This window comes from Mobula birostris, chromosome 16, assembly GCF_030028105.1.
Source record: "Mobula birostris isolate sMobBir1 chromosome 16, sMobBir1.hap1, whole genome shotgun sequence".
In the NCBI taxonomy this organism is placed as follows: Eukaryota; Metazoa; Chordata; class Chondrichthyes; order Myliobatiformes; family Myliobatidae; genus Mobula; species Mobula birostris.
Window position 1 is genome coordinate 76,665,531 of NC_092385.1, and position 24,184 is coordinate 76,689,714.

At 40.1% G+C, this 24,184-nt stretch overlaps 2 protein-coding genes across 4 annotated transcripts in view; one reads left to right on the top strand and one right to left on the bottom strand.

Annotated features, from left to right (window-relative positions):
* Nucleotides 1-10,102, top strand: part of LOC140211241 (protein disulfide isomerase CRELD1) — a 52,035-nt gene extending 41,933 nt beyond the window's left edge. Inside the window, exons 8-11 of the mRNA XM_072280886.1 lie at nucleotides 3,430-3,513; nucleotides 4,179-4,274; nucleotides 5,454-5,594; nucleotides 7,057-10,102. Of these exons, the coding sequence (XP_072136987.1) occupies nucleotides 3,430-3,513; nucleotides 4,179-4,274; nucleotides 5,454-5,594; nucleotides 7,057-7,277 (542 nt within the window). The 3' untranslated portion in view covers nucleotides 7,278-10,102. The remainder of the gene's footprint in view (nucleotides 1-3,429; nucleotides 3,514-4,178; nucleotides 4,275-5,453; nucleotides 5,595-7,056) is intronic.
* Nucleotides 10,103-23,762: 13,660 nt separating this feature from the next.
* Nucleotides 23,763-24,184, bottom strand: part of LOC140210890 (uncharacterized) — a 49,668-nt gene continuing 49,246 nt past the window's right edge. For all 3 annotated transcript variants that reach the window (XM_072280151.1, XM_072280153.1, XM_072280152.1), the window contains one exon: nucleotides 23,763-23,938. In XM_072280151.1, coding sequence (XP_072136252.1) covers nucleotides 23,828-23,938 — 111 coding nt within the window. In that variant the 3' untranslated portion in view covers nucleotides 23,763-23,827. The remainder of the gene's footprint in view (nucleotides 23,939-24,184) is intronic.

Consider the following 24,184-nt stretch of genomic DNA (forward strand, 5'->3'; position numbering starts at 1 on the left):
GAGGAACTTCATTTGTGCAGTGGTAAGGAGAACATCATAAACTTAAGATACACAACACCATTCTTCATACAGTTAAACACAATGTAAAATAGTGGGAGGTGTAATTTTAAGTTTCTCTCCAGAGCTCTGCATTTCCACGCTGTTAATAAAAGATCAGTATTTACTGGCTAGTGCTGTTCCCTGCTCCTCTTCCCAAAATCCAGCCAGCCTTTTTCATTTAAATACATATCCAGTTCCCTTTTGAGCACTTCACTTGAATCCTTGAGCACTTCAAAAGTCTTATGTTAGGTTTTGCTCCTCTGCTAATTGTTTTCACTCTTTGCCCCCTCTGCCAAAGGGAATATCTTCTCTCCATGTCTATATCCTCCTTGATTTAAAGGAAAACCTCTGTCAGGCTGCCATGCAACCTCTTTTCAAGCAGAACAACTCTAGCTTAACTCGTACTGTTTATTTAAATACTGTAATTAAATTCTCTCATCCCAGAAATAATTTTTGCCTTATGCATTCTTTTAAGCACTTGAGATCTTCCCTAAATTGTAGCGCCCAGAACTGGGCAGAGTTCTGCAATTGTGGCTGAAATCATTGTTTTATAAATTTTCATCATTACTACCTTGTTCCTCGAAGTATTTATTAATAAGATCCAGGGTATCACTCTCTTTTGACCGCTTTCTCAACTTAGCCTGCCATTTTCAGTAAATCATTCGGATTGTCAGTCCCAGATCTGTCCTTCCTATCCAGAAACTGAAATCTGTGTGGAGAAGGGTGGAATTGAAGATTAAAGAATTGGTGACACTGTTAAAATGATTGTCAAACTCAGCGTTTTCACAGAAGGGAAATTCTTGTTTGACGAATCTGTTTGCAGGTGTAACAATGAAAATGGATTAGAACAAACCATTTGATTGATGTGCATCTAGAATTTGAGTGTCTTTAAGGTGCAATGCAATTTGTTGTCTATGTCAAATTAGTTTTATGTCCTTGTTTGTGTGTATTTTTTCATTGATTCAATTGTGTTTCTTTTGTGTTTGCTGTGAGTGCCCGCAAGAAATTAAATCATGGTGAATCTGTGGAATTCATTTCGGCTGAAGGCTGTGGAGATTAAGTTATTGAACGTACTTAAAGCAGCAGCAGTTGATAGGTTCTTGATGGTCATAGCATCAAAAGTTATGGGGAGAATGCAGAGGAATGGAGTTGAGAGGGATAATAAATCAGCAATGATGGAATGGAGAAGACTCAATAGGCTGAAAGGCCTAATTCTGCTCCTATACGTTAAGTTCTTTTAGAATTGTGGTCTCTAATTGATAATCCTCTTCAAATTCTCCCAACCAAATGTAACAATAAATTCCATCTGCCACCCATCCATGTGTCTACCCATCGCAAGTCTTTGAAGGCTGTTGTCAACAAGCATCAGACTAGATGTTCTGTTTGGATTCCTGCTGTTGCAGCTTGTATCTCTTAACCACTTGGGATAAAGGCTGCTGCATCTTTGAAGGGAAGTATAGTTAAGCATTTGAAGAATTGATTTGGGGCTGTGGGACAGAACAGAATTTGTATTAGGCGATCTTATTTCTCAAAGCTAACACTAGCATAATGAGTTAGTTCACTATCTCCTATCCTGTAAATATCTGGTTCTGTTTGAATTCCTGTTTACAGCATATCCACACATTATACAGTACCTTGTAAGAGTATTCAGCCCCAACCCTTTGTTCATGTAAATGAGTATTACAACCAGGACTTTGATCAATTTAACTGAGTGTTTTTATTTGTGAATCACATGCTGGTTTTTTCACAGTAGAGCTCAAAGAGGGAGAATTGTAAAGCATGAAAAAATAAAAATTCAGGAATTGAAATATCAGCAGTTCAAAAGTATTCATCCCCCTTTGCTCAGTACTTAGTTAAACCACCTCTTGCACTTATTATAGCCAATAACCTTTTTGGATAAGTCTTTGTTATCTTTGCACAATGTGATGGAGCAAGATTTGCCCATTCCTCCTTGCAAAATTGTTCAAACTGTGCCAGGTTAGATAGAGAGTGGCAGTGAACAGCAATCTTGCGGTCTTGCCAGAGATATTTGATTGAGTTAAGGTCAGGACTGTGGGCCACTCAAGGACATCAATTTTCTTCATTTGAAGCCTGATTGCTCTGGCAGTGTGCATTGGGTTGTTGTCCTGCTGAAAGTCAAACTTCCTCTCTAGTTTAAGGTTTCTGGCAGATGCTAGCAAGCTTTTATCCAGGATCTCTCTGTATTAAGCAGGATTCATCTTCCCATCAATCCTGACCAGATTTCCAGTGCCTGCTGTTGAAAAGCATCCTCATAGTGTGATGCCACCTCTGCTATACTTTACAGTAAGGATGGTGTTATTTGGGTGATGCACAGTATTATATTTGTGCCACATGTATCACTTGGTGATGAAGTCAAAATGTTCCACTTTTCTGTCATCCAACCGCAAAATCTTCTTCCACATCTTCACAGTATCTTCTAGGTAATGCTTTTTTTTTTAAAGCCAGGGTTTCTTCCTTGCCATTCATCCATAAATACCCTTTTCGTGCCGGGCCTTTGAGATCATGAAGCCATGAATTTTATCTCCAGTTGCAGCCACTGACTTCTGCAGTGTATTCAGAATGACTGTTAGTGTCACAGTTACCATAGTTACAATAGCAATTGTAAGAGAGGCTACTAGGTTTAGAGGGGCAGCCTCACCGAGGCAAGATGACTGAGATTTTTTTTTCCCACTTTCGCAGTGGACTGCACTGAGCTTCAAGGTATGTTCAGTGCCTTTGAGATGGTCTTTCTATCCTTCCCCAGATTTGTGCTTCTCTATTATCATTTTCCTGACTTGTCTTGAATGTTCTTCTGGCTTCATTTTGATTTGGTCTATTGATAGTCTACCACACTATTTGACCTTACAGTGAGGGGAGTATTTGCTCAGGTGATCCTCCAATTTTCTACATCCAGGTGAGTTAGTAAGGTAATGTGCGATATTGCATCTGAGGAAAGTTAGTATAGTAATTACAGAGGGGATGAATATTTTTTCAGCCTCAAGATTTTTTTAAAAGTTTTTAGAAAATTTTTGACAAGTTTTGTAATTTTTCTTTTGATTTGGCATGATGCACAATGTTTTGTAGATTAGCTCAAAAATCCTACTTCAATATATTTTAAATTTAGAAAACAAGACAGTGAAATATTAAAATAGTTGTGAGGTCTGAATACTTTTTCAAGGCACTGTAAGTGACTATACAGTAAATAGCCTATTAGTAATGGCTTATATTTGTGCATCATAAATGTTATTGTGCAAATCTAAGCTAGGAAATGAAGATTCTCTGAAATGTGCCCAGAATTCCACACAAGTGTCTAAATGCGATTTGTAAAACATTTTTTAATTCCTTTAATTTCAAAAGAAGCCTAATACATTGCTCTTTCTTCACATTCAGATATTGATGAGTGTGACACAGAGCTGCCAAGCTGCAAGGCTGGTCAGTATTGTGTGAACACAGAAGGCTCCTATGACTGCAGAGGTCAGTGATCCTCTTGTCCTTGTGATATCTATTAAATTATTTTACCAACTGCTGTTTGATTTCGCTGTGTAATCTTCCTGCTGCTACAAATGTTTCTCATATGATTGAGCTAAACATCTTGGTGATCTCAGATAAGAATATGTGACCTTTATGTGGTGCCCGGTAGCATAGTGAACATAGTGGTGTATTACAACTCAGGGTGTCGGAGTTCGGAGTTCAATTCCAGTGTCATCTGTATGGAGTCTATACACCCTCCCTGTGTAATGCATGGGCTTTCTTCTGGGTCCAAGGATGTACTGCTTAGTAGGTTAATTGGTCATTGTAAATTGTCTGGTGATTACGCTAGAGTTAAGTCAAGGGTTGCTGAGAGGTGCGGCTTGAAGGGCTGGAAGGGCCTATTCTGTCTGTAATTCTAAATGAAATTTAAATAAAATAATCAAATTGTCAGTTTTGCCATATAATTTTATTAGATCCATGAGGTCATCCTTTTCTGCTCCTAATCTTTCGTTCATCAGTGCTGGATCAACTTCCAGAGTCTGAGACAACTGGAATGAAAACTAAATAAGTATCTAATGTATTTGGTTATTAACTTAGCACTTTTTGAATAATGCAGTGTAATGTTCTCTTTTTTTTTTTTTCAAATGATACCCTTGTTCTAATTCCAGGTTGTGACAAAGCCTGTTTGACCTGCATGGGGGCTGGACCCAGTAGATGTAAGAAGTGTAATAAAGGCTATCGGATGGAGGGAGCCAAGTGTCTGGGTAAGTACAGCATTCTAGTCGTTATGCAGCTCTATTAGGAAGTGTCTGGGTAAGTACAGCATTCTAGTCGTTATGCAGCTCTATTAGGAAGTGTCTGGGTAAGTACAGCATTCTAGTCGTTGTGCAGCTCTATTAGGAAGTGGGTAAGTACAGCATTCTAGTCGTTGTGCAGTTCTATTGGGAAGCATGATCATTCCGTGAAGAGGTTCAGAAGGTATGTGCTAGTCCAGTAGGTGAGAGAAGTCTGTCAGAGGAGCCAGCAACAAACTGATCCAAATGAGATTCTGGAATCCTGTGCTAGTCTAAAGTTCTACCTTGGAGGGAAAAGGCTTAAAGGGAAAAAATGAGATAATCTTTTCATGAACATTGAAATGAACTACTGGCGAAAGTGGTAGATGGGTATCATTACATGTTTAAAAGACATTTAGATGGGTTCATGTATAGGAATGGTTTAGAGGGTTATAGGCCAAACCTGTGCAGATATGACTAGCACGAATAGATTCCTTGGTTGGCATGGACTATTTGGGTTTTGGGGCCTATTTCCCCATTCTTAGCTCTGACTCAATGCCTTCATGATATAAATTCCAATAAATCACTTAAAAGTACAGGAGATGAAGGCCAAGTGCTATTAACTCTGCAGACAACTGCCACGCATGGCTTTATCCTGAATGATAGAAATCAGTTGGTAAATTTAAGATGCCAGTAAGCATTACTTTTTTATAGCTGTATCAAGATTGTTGTAGATGTAAATGGAATTTGAAGGAATCCCGAGCTATTACTTTTGGCCCCTTTTCATGCTTGAACAAGACTTTTCAATACATAGTATCATTTTCTCATTTCTGTGTCTATTATTAGATATGGTTGGGCAACTTATTCAACTCAGTAAAAGGCATTGCATGTCTTGTCGCTGAGGATTTAAAATAGCTGTGTGAAGTTGGTAGCATTGGTTGTTCCTGTTTGATAAACTGTTTAAATGCAGGTTGGTTACCTCTACCACAGTTAATGAAAGGAGTAGACCAGAAATGATCATTATTCCAGTAGCTGCAGCAGTTTAAAATGTGAGGGTAACGACACTAAGGAAGCTGTACAGTACTGAAATTTGATATTAGCTGGAATGATTTGACATCTTAGAAGCTGGATAAGTCAATCTAAATAGTTCATTTACATCTTTTTGAGCAGATATCGATGAGTGCAACAGTGAGAAACCAATCTGTAGTGGTGCACATGAAAAGTGTAAAAACACAGAAGGCAGCTATACTTGTGGATGCACCGAGGGGTATTCTAAACAAAATGGTGTTTGTGTTGAGGACAAGCTGTCTCGTAAGTTTTACCTTTCTCTTGATCCAAAGTAATAGAATTTATTCTAAGCTGCAACAGCAGAGATTCCTTTCTAAACACTCCAGCAGAGCAAATTTTCAATTTGATAGCTCATAACATCAATCAATAATGCAGTGATGGAAACCTTTAATTGAAATAAATACCAGAAATACACATAGATCGATAACTAAAGGGAAAGGTGCGCTTCACCAGATTAAAAAATAAAGCAGAAGACAATCATTATACACTTATCCATAACCTTGGCAAACTTTTTGCTGGCAGTTGGAAATGGTCTATTTCACAATATCAATGCCCTTAATTTGCAACAAGAATCATGGTAAAGCTATCAGAACTCAGTTTTATAAGGAAAAATATCTTGCAGAGTTTGAAAGGGGGATACATAAAGCTGTTTCCAGTGATTTCCTGACTGCTTCATTTGGGTCACTGGTTGTAGCATTTGTCTCATTATTGCAGTATTCATCTGTATATACAGCAGCATACTCAACAGAAACATAACTTTATTAAAAATGATCAAAACTGTTTTGCACTACTGAACTTAATTCTTTAATTCCTTCACCATTCTTGCAGAATTGTGAAGTTTTTAGTTTTCTAAAAGTTTATTATTCTATATTTTGCCTTTGCTCTCATTTACATCCCGTTCTTTATTTTCTCTTAATGTTATTATCTCCTTGTATTATCTTTAATTATTTAATATGGCTGGCTGGTCAATCTGCTTGACGGCATCACAATTGTCATATACCACAGAACCATTAATAACCGATATTTCCTAACACAGATATTAAAATCCAGATAATTTTTGTTGTCTCTAGTTCTTTTCCTGAGATCAGCAATGAGTGCGGTCACCTACTATTAACTACAAAATTCATGTATTTAAGTTATGAATGAAATGATATTCACACAGTTCCTTCAAGTGCATTCATGGAAATGGTACATGTGGCAATAAACAACTCAATAATTTAGACCATAAGATATTGGAGTAGAATTAGGCCATTCAGCCCATCAATCCTACTCCATTTAAGTTTATCTATTTAAGACATGGAGCATAGAATGGTGCACACAGAAACAGGCCATTTGTCCCACAGTGTTGTACTGAGCCAGCTAAAAAGCAAATCATAAACACCAAACACTAATCCCTACTACCTACACTATGTCCGTACCTTCCATCTTCCTTGCATCCATGTGCCTTTCCAAATGTCTCTTAAAAAGTCTCAAAATGTACTTGCCTCTACCACCATATCAAGCAGCACATTCCGGGCAGCCATGACTGTGAGTGAAAGAACGTTCCCCTTGCATCTCCCTTGAACCCACCCCCTCTCGTCTTCAATGCACGCCATCTAATATTAGACATGTCAACTCTGGGAACCAAGACCTAAGAGAAACTGAATAAAGCAAGAAATAGAAAATAATTTGAACTAAATGTATTTTTCTCCATTTCTTCAAATAGCAGTCCCTGAAGAAGGGCTCTTTGACAATGTCACTGAGGACGAGATGGTAGTCTTACAGCAAATGTTTTTTGGTGTCATCATATGTGCGCTGGCAACACTTGCAGCAAAGGGAGACATGGTCTTCACCTCCATCTTCATTGGAGCTATTGCAGCAACTGCTGGATACTGGTTATCAGAGAAATCAGACCGTCTTGTGGATGGATTTCTTAAAGGAAAATAATGTGGAATATAATTTAAGAAAAATCAATCAGATAATTATCTGTGGTAATAGCTGACTAAAAAAAAAACTGTCTTATTACCCAGCGGACTGCTGTAGAAGAGCCAGTGGTTGAGAATACCATTTGAAATTATGGGTAAAATATCAATCTATCAATAATGAATTCAACGTAAACTGCATGTTTGAAAACAGAAGGCATGGTGAGGTGTCCCTGTCAGTACAACCCTCATGCTTGTACTTTTTCATGAATACTGAGGTTAGGTAAATTATACAATGATGTAACTTTCTGAGTAATCCACTAATTTATTGCAAAGTGCTGCTGCATGGGCTTGGTCCACATACTTAGTTATCAGAGAAGAAATTTCAGTTACTTTTAAGTAAGTCATGCTTCCAATTATAAAACATGTTATTTTTGGAAAAATAGCCCAAGTACAGCCAGGTAGATCATGGATTTGTTAAATAAACTTATTGGTGTGTAATTTTCACTCCTTGACTGACAGTGGGCTGGCTAATTATTTGATGCCACTCTGAACGTCTTTAAGTTTATGACCACTGGATTGAGTCTCGAGATCTCATTCAAACATTTTCTTCTCCTGTTAAAAGTTGTATTAAATACATGGGAATTGAGCACATAATCAATGTCAGGCACCAAATGAATACAGATCTCATTGAAGTTTTTGCACTAGCAAAACAATATGTTCCTTGGTTTTTTGATGGAGAACTGGTTAGAAGATAACTCACACAGTTGATATCCTGTTCTGTTAGTAACTTATTTGTTTCTTTGACCCACTGAAGTGATCATGTTATGAAAACTTAAATTTTGAAATGCTGATTAAGCAACACATCAGTTGGGTTTGCAGGATAGGAATGTTAGTATGATGTGGTAGGTAATGACTAGCTATCTAACAAATGAAGGGGATGAAATGTGAATTGGCCTTGAGTCATGCAGTTGGAAGGGGTGAATCTGTTAACAGCATCTGTGTTGGGCCAAGTTTTGGGAGGGAGCTAATCAACTGCTTTATTGTGAAGCTAAATAGCGATCTTACAAACAGTAGAATGACTATGTTGTATTGTACTTGCCTTCTAGACGAGAACACAAGTAACCTTGTAATTTTAAAATGGAAAGGGCAATATGTCAGACTCAATTGGGTTTAACACTGAATAAGAAATGTATGATGCTCTTTTTGGAGGGAAATGTATGCATATTTTTAAAGCACATCTGGAAAGCCTGGTCAAAAAAGCAAACTGGCATCATCATTGCCTCTGTTCAAATTGTAATAGTGAGTATTTTTGGAGTTATATCCATAATCTCTCTCTGATATTAATCCATTAAATAAAACTGACAGAGCTGCTATAAACTGGGATTGACCCTTGCACTGAAAAAGGATTTGGTTTTATTGTTACAGATTTTGTAAATAGTCCAATCTCTCTATTACCTAAACATTAATTTAAATATGGGAATTGGGTTATTGCTTTTCTGTGTAATGTCTCCATTGCAACTGGCTTATTGGGTTTAAAGTTCATGGATGCTAAAAGCTTTGTAATGTGGGAAGAATAAGTCTTTGTGAACTATTCCATTGTGGGGGAAATCACTTGATGCTGGTCAGCAGAGCAAGTGAATATCAAGACAAACTTGGTTGATTTTTGTTTGTGACAATTTCCCCAAGCTTTGGGCTGCAAAATCAGTAACTCTGCACACAATACAAAGCTAAGTTGGATAGGTTCAGGACACTTAACTGTGCTGCTTGGTATAATGCATAATTGTAGGAATGCGTATGTCATTTCCTTGGGTTTGTAACGTAGAGATATAGATTTCATAGCTTTATATTTATGTCTTTATCACTGCCTTGATAGTCATTTGGGGATAATGTTGTGTTTGAGTTTTCAGAAAATAAGTTGTGATATAATCAGAAACAAAATGATGGATGTGTCAATCAGCAACTGTGAAGAGAAAGGATTAGTTGGTGTATCTGAAAAAGGACAAAGAGCTTGTATTTTTGTGCTCAACAAAAGTCACCAATGACTTTTCATCCCTTCACCCATATTTGTTCTGTATCTTCAGCAGGTTTTATTTCTGATTTCCTGTGTTGGATTTTTGTTGTATTTTATTTGTATCAGATTTGATGTGATTTATTTGCAAAATCTCTTGTTTAATACTGTGATACAGCAGAATCCTTGTAGGATTTTGAGGTCTACCTTTTGTTATCTTCTAATGTAATTGATTATTCTAAATACATTTTAATAGGATGTTGGTATACTCTCACATTGATAAATTGAAGGATTGTAATCAAAAGATTGTTTTGTCATTGAGATGCATATTAAATTCTGTTAACAGGCCCCCTTGTTAAAACTGTATTACCAAAGTTGCTATTTTTAATGAACTTTTCTTTGTTTTTGATTCAAACAAATAATGCAAGCGGTATGTGATAGGGTTGGTCTACAATCTCTAATTATTTATTTTCCCTATTTTTAAGGAAATAAGACCTGTAACATTTTATTTTAATGGTTGATCTCAAAAATTAGTGCTGTTGTTTTATCCTTTGTTTTATAGTTAAATATCTGTACCCTAATTGCAGCTGTTCCAACTATTGTTGGAAGTATCAACACTGAAATTGCCTTTTGCATCTGCACTGATATTGCCTTTGTTTATTTGTGAAGATAAAATAGGATCACACCCTGTCCCCGTCAGTAGAGCTGATCTAGTTTGGCCCATGACTATCCATTCTGAAAATATACTGTTTACATCTGAATTCTAGGACATATCCCATGTCATTGGACTGCTTGATGCAACTTTCTATTTTCGACAAAGATTATTAAAATGTATATTTAAAGACAATAAGCCTTGAATATTGAAGTTTGTACCTTCTGAATCTTTATTTCCAGTTAGTCAATCTATAATTGTGTACATGATTATGTTGCACACTTCTTGTTGGAGCTAACTAGATAAACTGGTGGTTAACATCTCAGATTCTGTTTTGGCATATGACACTGACATTTATTTCCCCGGTATTTTCCTATACGATATATTTTGCTATATTTGAATATCAGAGATATGAACTGTCATAAGTTCATACAAAGTGATCTGCAACATTTAATTTGGTGATTCAACCATTTGTAATGTATCCAGGTTCATTATTGGGAACTACTAAAATACAATCCCAACTTTGGAAGTTTCCCAATTGGGTTTGAAATCAACTCTGATCAATATTGGTTAATAATGTAGACCTTTTGATGAATAGGGTTGGAAATTTTATTTCTTTTAATTAAATTTGAGCTCTTCCCACTTTTTTTTAAAAGGCATACTCTAGGTACATACACAAAATGCTGGAGGAACTCAGCAGGCCAGACAGCATCTAGGGAAAAGAGTACAGTCGATGTTTCAGGCCAAAAACCTTTGGCAGGACTCTAGGTATGCCTTTTTTAGAGTAGTGGGATGAGTTCAAATGAAATATAATGTTGTAAAATACAGGGCAGGGTAAATCTTCAAACACCTGGAGCTGCTAGCACTGAAATTCTACTTAAAAATCAAATCAACACTTTGTGCTATATATCATCAAGATTGTGATGCTTGTTTTCTTTTGTCCCCAAAAGCTCTGATGTCATTCATATTGGAGTGAAACACTGCTTCATACTGTGATAGCAAGAAGCAGTGTCTGTGCTGGAGAACAGTGGATGAAATATTTTTATTTTATTTTAGAGATACGGCTCAGAATAGGTCATAGAAACATAGAAAACCTACAGCATAATACAGGCCCTTCAGCCCTCAGTGCTGTGCCGAACATGTACGTACTTTAGAAACTACCTAGGGTTACCCATAGCCCTCTATTTTTCTAAGCTCTGTGTACCTGTCCAGGAGTCTCTTAAAAGACCCTATTGTATCTGCTTCCACCATCATCACCGGCAGCCCATTCCACGCACTCACCTCTCTCTGCATTAAAAACAAAAAAAATTACCTATCATCTCCTCTGTACCTACTTCCAAGCAGCTTAAAACTGTCCCCTCTCGTGTTAGCCATTTAAATGCCTGTCATCACTTTATACACCTGTATCATGTCCTCCATCGCTCCAAGGAGATAAGGCCAAGTTCACTCAACCTATTCTCATAAGGCATGCTGCCTAATCGAGGCAACATCCTTGTAAATCTCTGCACCCTTTCTATAGTTTCCACATCCTTCCTGTAGTGAGGTGACCACTGAGCATAGTACTCCAAGTGGGGTCTGACCAGGGTCCAATACAGCTGTAACATTAACTCTTTGCTCTTGAACTCAATCCCACGGTTGTTGAAGGCCAATACACCGTATGCCTTCTTAACCACGCAGTCAACCTGCGCAGCACTTTCAGTGTCCTATGGACTTGAACCTCAAGATCCCTCTGATCTTCCACACTGCCAAGAGTCTTACCATTAATATTATATTCTGCCATCATATTTGACCTACCAAAATGAACGACCTCACACTTATCTAGGTTGAACTCCATCTGCCACTTCTCAGCCCAGTTTTACATCCTATCAATGTCTCACTGTAACCTTTGACAGCCCTCTGTACTATCCACAACACCCCCAACCTTTGTGTCATCAGCCAATTTACTAACCCATCCCTCCACTTCTTCATCCAGGTCATCTATAAAAATCACAAAGAGAAGGGGTCCCACAACAGATCCCTAAGGCACACCACAGATCACAGACCTCTATGCACAATGTGACCTGTCTACAAGCCTTCTGTGGGCAAGCCAATTCTGGATCCACAAAGTTCCCTTGGATGCTATGTCTCCTTGCTTTCTCAATAAGCCTTGCATGGGGTACCTTATCAAATGCCTTGCTGAAGTCCATATACACTACATCTACTGCTCTACCTTCATTAATGTGTTTAATCACATCCTCAAAAAAATTCAACAGGCTCGTAAGGCATGAGCTGCCTTTGACAAAGCTATGCTGACTATTCCTAATCATATTATGCCTCTCCAAATGTTCATAAATCCTGCCTCTCAGGATCTTCATCAATTTACCAACCATTGAAGTAAGACTCACTGGTCTATAATTTCCTGGGCTATCTCTATTACTATTCTTGAATAAGGGAACATCAACAACACTCCAATCCTCCGGAACCTCTCCTGTCCCCATTGATGATGCAAAGATCATTGCCAGAGGCTCAGCAATCTCCTCCCTCACCTCCCACAGTAGCCTGGGGTATATCTCGTCTGGTCCTGGTGACTTATCCAACTTGATGCTTTCCAAAAGCTCCAGCACATCCTCTTTCTTAATATCTACATGCACAAGCTTTTCAGTCCAATGTAAGTTATCCCTACAATCACCAAGATCCTTTTCCGTAGTAAATAATGAATATTTTGCTTCAGTAAGTACCTCTGCTACCTCCTCTGGTTCCATGCACCCTTTTCCACTGTCACACTTGATTGGTCCTATTCTCCCATATCTTATCCTCTTGCTCTTCACATACTTGTAGAATGCCTTGGGGTTTTCCTTAATCCTGCTTGTCAAGGCCCCTTCTGGCTTTCCTAATTTTATTCTTAAGCTCCTTCCTGCTAGCCTTATGATCTTCTAGATCTCTATCATTACCTAGTTTTTTAACCTTTCATAAGCTTTTCTTCTTGACTAGATTTTCTACAGCCTTTGTACACCATAGTTTCTGTACCCTACCATCCTTTCCCTGTCTCATTGGAATGTATCTATGCAGAATGCCATGCAAATATCCCCTGAACATCTGCCACATTTCTGCCGTATTTCCCTGAGAACATCTGCTTGCAATTTATGCTTCCAAGTTCCTACCTGATAACCTCATATTCCCCCTTACTCCAATTAAGTGTTTTCCTAACTTGTCTGTTCCTATCCCTCTCCAATGCTATGGTAAAGGAGACAGAATTCTTATCACTTCCACTGAAATGCTCTCCCACTGAGAGACCTGACACCTGACCAGGTTCATTTCTCATTACCAGATCAAGTACAGCCTCTCCTCTTGTAGGCTTATCTACATACTGTGACAGGAAACCTTCCTGAACACATCTAACAAACTCCACCCCATCTAAGACCCTTGCTGTAGGGTGGTGCCAATCAATATTGGGGAAGTTAAAATCTCCCATCACAACAACCCAGTCTTTCAAACAGTGCTGGCTAGTGACCTCTGACAACCCCCAATCTAACCCTCACCTCGTCATGGGACAATTTGCAATGAGCAATTAACCTACTACCACAGTCTTTAGATGGTAGGAGGAAACCACAGCACTTGGAGAAAAGCAGAAGTCTAGTACATCTTGACACCAATGACATGGGTAAGGAAAGTGAGGATACAGGACCAGAGATATCATATTTTAATGAATGCAATATATGGAATAGGATAGCTGATCTTGTAGTGCAGTCGGAGATTGTGGGCATCACTGAGTCATGGCTGAAAGAAATAGTAGTTGGGAGCTTAACATCCAAGGATTGTACCAAAAGGACAGTCAGGTAGGCAGAAGGGTTGGCATGGTTCTTTTTGGTTTATATAAAAAAAATGAAATCAACTTCTTAGAAGGATGTGACAAAGGTTGCATGGATGAACTACAACAATTGTTCATCCCAGTTTGGCATAAGAATAAATCAAGGAAGGTAATGCACCCATGGCTGACAAGAGAAATTAGGGATAGTATCAATTCCAAAGAAGCAGCATACAAATTAGCCAGAGAAAGTGGCTCACCTGAGGACTGGGAGAAATTCAGAGTTTAGCAGAGGAGGAAAAAGGGCTTAATTAGGAAGGGGAAAAAAGATTATGAGAGAAAACTGGCAGGGAACATAAAAACTGACTGCAAAAGCTTTTATAGGTATGTAAAAAGAAAAAGACTGGTAAAGACAAATGTAGGTCCCCTACAGGCAGAAACAGGTGAATTGATTATGGGGAGCAAGAACATGGCAGACCAATTGAATAATTACTTTGGTTCTGTCTTCACGAAGGAGGACATAAATAATCTTCCAGAAATAGTAGGGGACAGAGGGTCCAGTGAGATGGAGGAACTGAGCGAAATACTTGTTAGTAGGGAAGTGGTGTTAGGTAAATTGAAGGGATTGAAGGCAGATAAATCCCCAGGGCCAGATGGTCTGCATCCTAGAGTGCTTAAGGAAGTAGCTCAAGAAATAGTGGATGCATTAATGATAATTTTTCAAAACTCGTTAGATTCTGGACTAGTTCCTGAGGATTGGAGGATGGCTAATGTAACCCCACTTTTTAAAAAAGGAGGGAGACAGAAACCGGGGAATTATAGACCGGTTAGCCTAACGTCGGAGGTGGGGAAACTGCTGGAGTCAATTATCAAAGATGTGATAACAGCACATTTGGAAAGCGGTGAAATCATCGGACAAAGTCAACAGGGATTTGTGAAGGGAAAATCATGTCTGACGAATCTCATTGAATTTTTTGAGGATGTAACTAGTAGAGTGGATAGGGGGGAACCAGTGGATGTGGTATATTTGGATTTTCAAAAGGCTTTTGACAAGGTCCCACACAGGAGATTAGTGTGCAAACTTAAAGCACATGGTATTGGGGGTAAGGGTATTGATGTGGATGGAGAATTGGTTAGCAGACAGGAAGCAAAGAGTGGGAATAAACGGGACCTTTTCAGAATGGCAGGCGGTGACTAGTGGGGTACCGCAAGGCTCAGTGCTGGGACCCCAGTTGTTTACAATATATATTAATGACTTGGATGAGGGAATTAAATGCAGCATCTCCAAGTTTGCGGATGACACGAAGCTGGGTGGCAGTGTTAGCTGTGAGGAGGGTGCTTAGAGGATGCAGAGTGACTTGGATAGGTTGGGTGAGTGGGCAAATTCATGGCAGATGCAATTTAATGTGGATAAATGTGAAGTTATCCACTTTGGTAGCAAAAATAGGAAAACAGATTATTATCTGAATGGTGGCCGATTAGGAAAAGAGGAGGTGCAATGAGACCTGTGTGTCATTATACACCAGTCATTGAAAGTGGGCATGCAGGTACAGCAGGCAGTGAAAAAGGCAAATGGTATGCTGGCATTTATAGCGAGAGGATTTGAGTACAGGAGCAGGGAGGTACTACTGCAGTTGTACAAGGCCTTGGTGAGACCACACCTGGAGTATTGTGTGCAGTTTTGGTCCCCTAATCTGAGGAAAGACATCCTTGCCATAGAGGGAGTACAAAGAAGGTTCACCAGATTGATTCCTGGGATGGCAGGACTTTCATATGAAGAAAGACTGGATGATCTGGGCTTGTACTCGTTGGAATTTAGAAGATTGAGGGGGGATCTGATTGAAACGTATAAAATCCTAAAGGGATTGGACAGGCTAGATGCAGGAAGATTGTTCCCGATGTTGGGGAAGTCCAGAACGAGGGGTCACAGTTTGAGGATAGAGGGGAAGCCTTTTAGGACTGAGATTAGGAAAAACTTCTTCACTCAGAGAGTGGTGAATCTGTGGAATTCTCTGCCACAGGAAAGAGTTGAGGCCAGTTCATTGGCTATATTTAAGAGGGAGTTAGATATGGCCCTTGTGGCTACGGGGATCAAGGGGTATGGGGGGAAGGCTGGGGCGGGGTTCTGAGTTGGATGATCAGCCATGATCATAATAAATGGCGGTGCAGGCTTGAAGGGCCGAATGGCCTACTCCTGCACCTATTTTCTATGTTTCTATGTTAATTGTAAGATGTAGAATCCTTGTGGGTAGAGTTAAGAAACTACAAGGTAAAACAACCCTGATGGGAGTTGTATACAGGCCTCTGGTAGCCACAATGTGAGCTACAAATTACAATGGGTGATAGAAAAAGCATGTCAAAAAGCCAATGTTATGATAGCCATGGGAGAATTCAATATACAACTAAGTTGGGAAAATCATTTTGATGTTGGATCCCAGAGGTGGAATTTGTAGAATGCCTGCAAGATGACTTTTTAGAGTAGCTTGTGATTGAGCTTATTACGGGATCAGCTATTCTGGATTGTGTGTTGAATAATGAACTGGATTTGATTGGGGAACTTAAGGTAAAGGAACACTTGCGAGACAGTGATCATAATAAAGGGGAAGCCTTTTAGGACCGAGATTAGGAAAAACTTCTTCACACAGAGAGTGGTGAATCTGTGGAATTCTCTGCCACAGGAAACAGTTGAGGCCAGTTCATTGACTATATTTAAGAGGGAGTTAGATATGGCCCTTGTGACTACGGGGATCAGGGGGTATGGAGGGAAGGCTGGGGCGGTGTTCACAATGTGAGCTACAAATTACAATGGGTGATAGAAAAAGCATGTCAAAAAGCCAATGTTATGATAGCCATGGGAGAATTCAATATGCAACTAAGTTGGGAAAATCATTTTGATGTTGGATCCCAAGAGATGGAATTTGTAGAATGCCTACAAGATGACTTTTTAGAGTAGCTTGTGATTGAGCTTATTACGGGATCAGCTATTCTAGATTGTGTGTTGAATAATGAACTGGATTTGATTGGGGAACTTAAGGTAAAGGAACACTTGCGAGACAGTGATCATAATAAAGGGGAAGCCTTTTAGGACCGAGATTAGGAAAAACTTCTTCACACAGAGAGTGGTGAATCTGTGGAATTCTCTGCCACAGGAAACAGTTGAGGCCAGTTCATTGGCTATATTTAAGAGGGAGTTAGATATGGCCCTTGTGGCTTCGGGGGTCAGGGGGTATGGAGGGAAGGCTGGGGCGGTGTTCTGAGTTGGATGATCAGCCATGATCATAATAAATGGCGGTGCAGGCTCGAAGGGCCGAAGGGCCTACTCCTGCACCTATTTTCTATGTTTTCTATGTTTTCTATATGATAGACTTTGCCCTGCAATTTGAGAGGAAGAAGCAAAAGTCAGATGTATGAGTATTACAGTGGAGTAAAGAGATTTACAGAGGCATGGGAGCAGAGCTGGCCAAAATGGATTGGAAGGTGGGATTGACAGCACAACACCAATAGCTGGAGTTTCTGGGAGCAATTCAGAAGGTACAGGATAGAAACATCCCAAAAAGTAAGTATTCTAAAGGGAAAATGATGCAACTGTGACTGCCAAGGGAAATCAAAGCCAATATAAAAGTAAAAGAGAGGGCATAAAATAAAACAAAAATTGTGGGAAGTTTGAGGAGTGGGAAACGTTTTAAAAACCAACAGAAGGTAACTAAAAAGCCATAAGGAGGGAAAATATGAAGTATGAAGATAAGCTAGCCAATAATATCAGATGGTTTTTTTTTCAGATTATATGTATGATCATGCACTTTGGTAGAAGGAATACAAGCATAGACTATTTTCTAAATGGGACGAAATTTCAAAAATCCAAGGTTCAATGGGACTTGGGGGTCCTTATGCAAGATTTGCTGAAAGGTAAATTTGCAGGTTAAATCACTGGTGAGGAAGGCAGTGTTAGCATTCATTTCAAGAGGACTAAAATATAAAAGCAAGGGTGTAATGCTGAGGCTTTATAAGGCATTGGTGAGACCTCACTTGGAATATTATATGCAGTTCTGGACCCCTTATTTAGGAAAGGATGTGCTGACATTGGAGTGGGGTCAGAGGAGGTTCACAAAAATCATTATGGGAATTAAAGTCTTATCATATGACGAGCAATTGATGGCTTTGGGCCTTTATTCACTGAAATTTAGAAGACTGAAGGGGATTTCAATGAAATATTGAATGTTGAAAGGCCTAGAAAGACTGGATGTGGAGAGGATGTTTCCTATAGTGGGGAAATCTAGGAGCAGAGCGCACAGCTTCAGTAGAGGAATGTGCATTTTGAATGGAGGTGAGGAGGAATTTCTTTCGCCAGATGGTGGTGAATCTGTGGAATTTATTGCCACAGGTGGCTGTGAAGGCCAGGTCATTTGGTGTATCTAAAGTGGAGGCTGTAAGTTCTTGATTAGTTAGGGTGTGAAAGGTTAAAGGCAGGAGAATGGAGTTAAGAGGGAAATTGTTCAGCCATGATGAAATGGCAGAGCAGGCTCAATGGGCCGAATGGCCTACTTTTGTCTTGTGCCTTGTGATCTAAAACCCATGCTTTCCAGAGGGAGAACATACAAGCTCCTTACAGAGGACACCCTGAGCTTGAATAGCATCATGCCAGCTGCCATGCTACCATGGTGTCCAAATAGTAAATGAATAAATCATGAGAGGACAATATTATAGCTGTACCGACATCCTTTATGAGAACCCTTAGTACTAGTGCATAACTACAACAACCTCCATCCGAAAAGGTAATTGCTAACAATCTTGTCAATTAACACATTGGAATACCTCAGCCTGTTGAGCATTGCTGGGAAGAAAGTTGCTCCAGATTCTAGCACTTGCAGTATCTTGTGTCAACATTGTCAATCACCTGGGTTAAGTGGAAACGCTGACTCCTGCTTCATGCTTCCATGACTGATCTAATTGGCTTCCTTCAAAAATGCATTTGAAATGGCTGATGAGGAAATCTGCAGTGAAGGTTCTGATCGTTTTTAAATGTGAGACATCCTGTGGCTTTAGAGTTGTATATTAATAGCACAAAGCTTTATATTGTGAAAACTTTGAGCACAGCTAAAGATCAAGAACTTAAACTTTCAATTTCTTGATGTAAATTTTCAAAATTTGACTGCAATAAAAATGCTAAATATTTGCATTCCCATTACAGGTGAGCTAATGTTCTTCTTGTGGCTGCCAATTTGATCAGCTGTGTATTTTGAACAATAAGCTACAGCTTATTGATGAGTGTGATGTCAGGTTTCCTTATGGTGGAAATGCAAGCCTTTAGTTTGTGTTTCCAACTTTGCTGCCCAAATATTGGATGGCATGGTGCTGAAAACAAAATCTGGATATTACATCCATTTTTACCTGGAGTTTTTTTGTGCTAATCCAGATGCAAAGTGCAAAATTATGCTCAACCTGTCCCATGTGGTCTTCAGGAAGAATGCATTTGGGTCTTAAATTTTTGAAGGCCGCCAACATTGCTGTAATATTTGTGACAAAACAACCAGTTATCAGAAGATTGATGCCGATAAGAGGACAATGGGGGAACATTCAAAATGCTAATAAGAGAGAGATGAGAGAGATTACCGAAAGGAGACACAGTTCTGAGTATTAGAAACATAGAAACATAGAAAATAGGTGCAGGAGTAGGCCATTCGGCCCTTCGAGCCTGCACCACCATTTATTATGACCATGGCTGATCATCCAACTCAGAACACCGCCCCAGCCTTCCCTCCATACCCCCTGACCCCCGTAGCCACAAGGGCCATATCTAACTCCCTCTTAAATATAGCCAATGAACTGGCCTCAACTGTTTCCTGTGGCAGGGAATTCCACAGATTCACCACTCTCTGTGTGAAGAAGTTTTTCCTAATCTCGGTCCTAAAAGGCTTCCCCTCTATCCTCAAACTGTGACCCCTCGTTCTGGACTTCCCCAACATCGGGAACAATCTTCCTGCATCTAGCCTGTCCAAACCCTTTAGGATCTTATATGTTTCAATCAGATCCCCCCTCAATCTTCTAAATTCCAACGAGTACAAGCCCAGTTCATCCATTCTTTCTTCATATGAAAGTCCTGCCATCCCAGGAATCAATCTGGTGAACCTTCTCTGTACTCCCTCTATGGCAAGGATGTCTTTCCTCAGATTAGGGGACCAAAACTGCACACAATACTCCAGGTGTGGTCTCACCAAGGCCTTGTACAACTGCAGTAGTACCTCCCTGCTCCTGTACTCAAATCCTCTCGCTATAAATGCCAGCATACCATTTGCCTTTTTCACCGCCTGCTGTACCTGCATGCCCACTTTCAATGACTGGTGTATAATGACACCCAGGTCACGTTGCACCTCCCCTTTTCCTAATCGGCCACCATTCAGATAATAATCTGTTTTCCTATTTTTGCCACCAAAGTGGATAACTTCACATTTATCCACATTAAATTGCATCTGCCATGAATTTGCCCGCTCACCCAACCTATCCAAGTCACCCTGCATCCTCTTAGCATCCTCCTCACAGCTAACACTGCCACCCAGCTTCGTGTCATCCGCAAACTTGGAGATGCTGCATTTAATTCCCTCATCCAAGTCATTAATATATATTGTAAACAACTGGGGTCCCAGCACTGAGCCTTGCGGTATTGTCAGAGACCGGTTGCTTTGAAATGTCTGAAGTTTGATGGACAGGCGATAGCCCAGCAGGGGGATAAAAAGGGACAGGTTCACTAAGGCAGGAAACACACGACTCCATGAGGTAACAAGACCCTGGAAGCGGCCCCCACAAGTCGGTGGGAGTTTTGGAGGTCTGCTCGTGGGACCAGCCATAGACGCACAGGGTAGAAAGGTACGGGTCGGCGGGAACCCGGTGTGTGTGTCCGCCCTTGCCTGGGTGCTGGGTTCACCGCAGAAGAATGATCGTATCTGGAACGGAGCGGTCACAGTCGGTGACCTCAGAAGACATTACAAAGGGCTCGCCCAAAAGCTAACTGTGAGGAATATCGAAGGTCTGTTTGGAATCCGTTTTGAATATCCATTCGTTTTCGCTCTCTCTCTTCTCCCCGCCCCAACGGCACAACAGCGATTACTGCGAACTGAACTGAACTAAATTGAACTGAACTTTGCGTCACTTGAAACTGATCATTTACCGCTAGACTGCGATAGAGCTTGATTGATCCTATTATCCTAGGTCTGTGTACATGTGTGTTTTATCATTGCTAAACTGTTGCATTTATATCCTTTTGATTCGAGTACTGTGTTGCTTATTTCTTTAATAAAACTTTCTTAGTTCCAGTAATCCAGAATCCAACTAAGTAGTCCATTTTTGCTGGTTTGGCAACCCAGTTACGGGGTACGTAACACATTCTACAGGAGCATCTTTATGTTCAAATCTTTGTGCATAAACTACTGTCTCCAAGAAGGTCAAAGGCAATGGTTCAGAACTTTACCAGCTACTGCAGAGCTCAGCTGTACACTACAGCTCATCAGTAGCTCATATAGGATATGCTCATCACTAGGTCCCATAGGGTGTCCAGCTCATCACCAGGTTATATAGGATATCCAGGCACTGTTAGCAAATAAGCTATTTCATTTGTCCTGATTTCAGTGAGTACAAAGTAGCTTTTCCAGCACTGAGATTTGCCAGTGTTTCTGGATGTCTGTACACTTGTCAATGTAGAGTTCACTTTGAATTACAGATACATTTTCCTCATGATGAGTTCTGTGATTCTGGTGAAACACACAGCTAAAGCTGCCATTGTTACAACCTCTGCATCGGTTGGCCCAAATCTTCACTCTTCTCCTGGAGGCAGCTTATTTGTTCACATACTAAGTAGGGCTCTGTTCATAATGAAGGCATTTGTGTGGAAATTTGATAAGACCACATGATATAGGAGCAGAATTGGATTATTTGACCCATTGAGTCTGCTGCGCCTTTTCATCACGGCTGATCCAGCCCCATTCTCCTGGTTTCTCACCGTGTCCCAATGGTGATAGATGGTGGAGGTGTAGGAATTTGCATGGTTGTTTTTGCAGAAGAAAGTAACATTTCCTATCTTAGCTTCCATTGGAAAGAAAATTACTCGTGCAGTCTCTGCTCAAACTGTAACACAATTTACTGCTGTGTAGCATCTGTGAAGAACAGCAAGCTGCTCAGATATGTCATCCCTCCACATGATGACAAGACTGAGTTACCTGCATGTGTTGGAAGGAATTGCATTTCTATGCTACAGCCTCAGAACATCACAGTACTTTGCAAAGCCAATTAACACCTTTTTGTATGCAATTGCGGATACAGATAGAGAAATTGCTGATGCACTTTAATCTGGGCAGATAAGGTGTTTGCATTTTGCAAATGTAGAGCGAGAGTACACAGTTAATGTCATGACCTTTAGCCATGTTGGTATGCAGAGGGCTCTTTAGAGCCAAGTCCATAGCTCCCTGGAAGTGCCACAAGGTGAGGGGCCTGTTTGGGTACTTTTCTATGTTCCACTCCTTTAACATGTGATTAAATGGGAATTTCCAATGAGCCCTTTATGTATTTAGCATAGATGTGTTTTGGAGCTGATTGGAAAATGAAAGGGAGACAGAATGAAGAACAGTTGAGGATAGTGTCATTTGATTCCTCAAGGTTGTCTTAGTCGGAGGAGGTGGTGCGGATAAGCTCCCATATCTATTAAATTCTTCTAATGGTGAGTGTCTCAAATTGCCTCTGACAACTAAGTCCAGCTCCTGGTATTCAAGTATGGGTTAGCTACTAAGCTCGGCAGAACCATTTTCTACTGACAGGAGAAGGGGCAGTTATTGGCACCTTAAAATCAGTCGCTTCAATGTTCATCAGCTGTGGTTTGCAGCTTGTCTAGGAGAAGGAAAAGTTCATTGCATTGTGCTATACCCACCCATGCCGAAAGGCTTCGGGAGTAAACTGCAGAGGAAAAATCCAGGGGCAGTCCTGCGTTGAGTTCAATGGTGACTGGCGACTCCTGCAATGCCACTGGTGACAAACTGTTTCAGTTTCTGCTGTTACTGAATTCATCAACAGTGTGGGCGGGAGGGGGGGAGCCTGCTACATGAGCAACAGCTTGCTCTCCGTATTGTATTGCCTGGCTTGTGTATCACGTAGACATCTGGAATGCAACATCCATGGTCAACTCCAACCAGCGGAGGGCCTGAGTGTTATATAGAATCATTTTGGAACTAAATCAATGTGGAGCTATGGTTAGTACTGTAAGCAATGTGTAAATATGTTGGTACTATTGAATTATAGTAAGCTATTGTTTTTATACAGTGCATTTTTTTACATCATCCCACTGTACATTATGGCCAGTGCAGCAATCCTGAAGTGCGATGAATGTCATAGAAAACTCAGCAGCTGGTTTCCACAAACAGCCATGTAAAAATGACCTAGGTAACTTTCTTTGGCAATATTGATGGAGATCACAAATGTTGAGCTAGAATCCCTACTATTCATTGTCAAAATAGTGTTGTGGGCTCTTTTGCACCCACTGGAGTATACAGTTGGTTCGTTAGTTTAATAGCTCAACTCCAATAGTGAAGCCCTCTCTCAATATACTAAGGTTTCTAGGTCTTTGTGTTTAAGTCATTGAATTGGGATTTTAAACTGGAACTGATGCAATAGTTTCTTACTGACAGTAGTTGCTATAATGTTAGAAAATACTCTCCTGCTTATGGAATAGTGCCATGGTGTCTTTAAGCAGTGTCTTAGTTAACATCTTGTTTGAAAGATGTCACCATTATCAAAGCTTCTAAACTCCATTAGGGTTCTTGCTTAAATCATGTATAGAGGTAGGATGTTTTAGCCAAGGATTATCAGTAACAAGCGCAAAATGCTGGAGGAACTCAGGTCACAGCAAGCCAGCCTACTGAAATGGTCCATGTCAAAAACATATGACCCTTGCCCAAAGTCTTGAGACACAATGCATGCAAGTGGCTGTATCTCCAAGAGGAGACAAAATTAGAGAGAAGGGTTGGGGGCGATCAGTGACAGAAAGACTGAAGATACCGCACCACATTAATTGAGAAACAACTTTATTAAGCAATAAGGGTAGCCTTTTGTACATCTGTGAGGAATGTAGATAGCTTTAAGAGTCAAAATCTATTTTAGTGTACCGCTCCAGTTGATGGGATTATATTGCAGCATTTCACGCTCTCGTAGACAATCCATGGACTTTGCTAATCTTTTCTCCTTCCACTGCATTTCCATCAGCTAAGAGGAATAATCAAAAAGATGACAGATTTATACAGTGTTAAGAAGCTCAATAACCCAAAGTGCTTAACATTATAGAACAACAGGCCCTTTGGCCGATCTATTCTGTGCCAGCCTGTTTTGCTGCCTAGTCCCATCTACCCATACCTGGACCATAGCCCTCCATACTGCTGCCATCCATATACCTATCCAGACTTTTAAATGTTGCAACTGAGCATCCATCCTTTCCATTGGTAGCTCATTCCA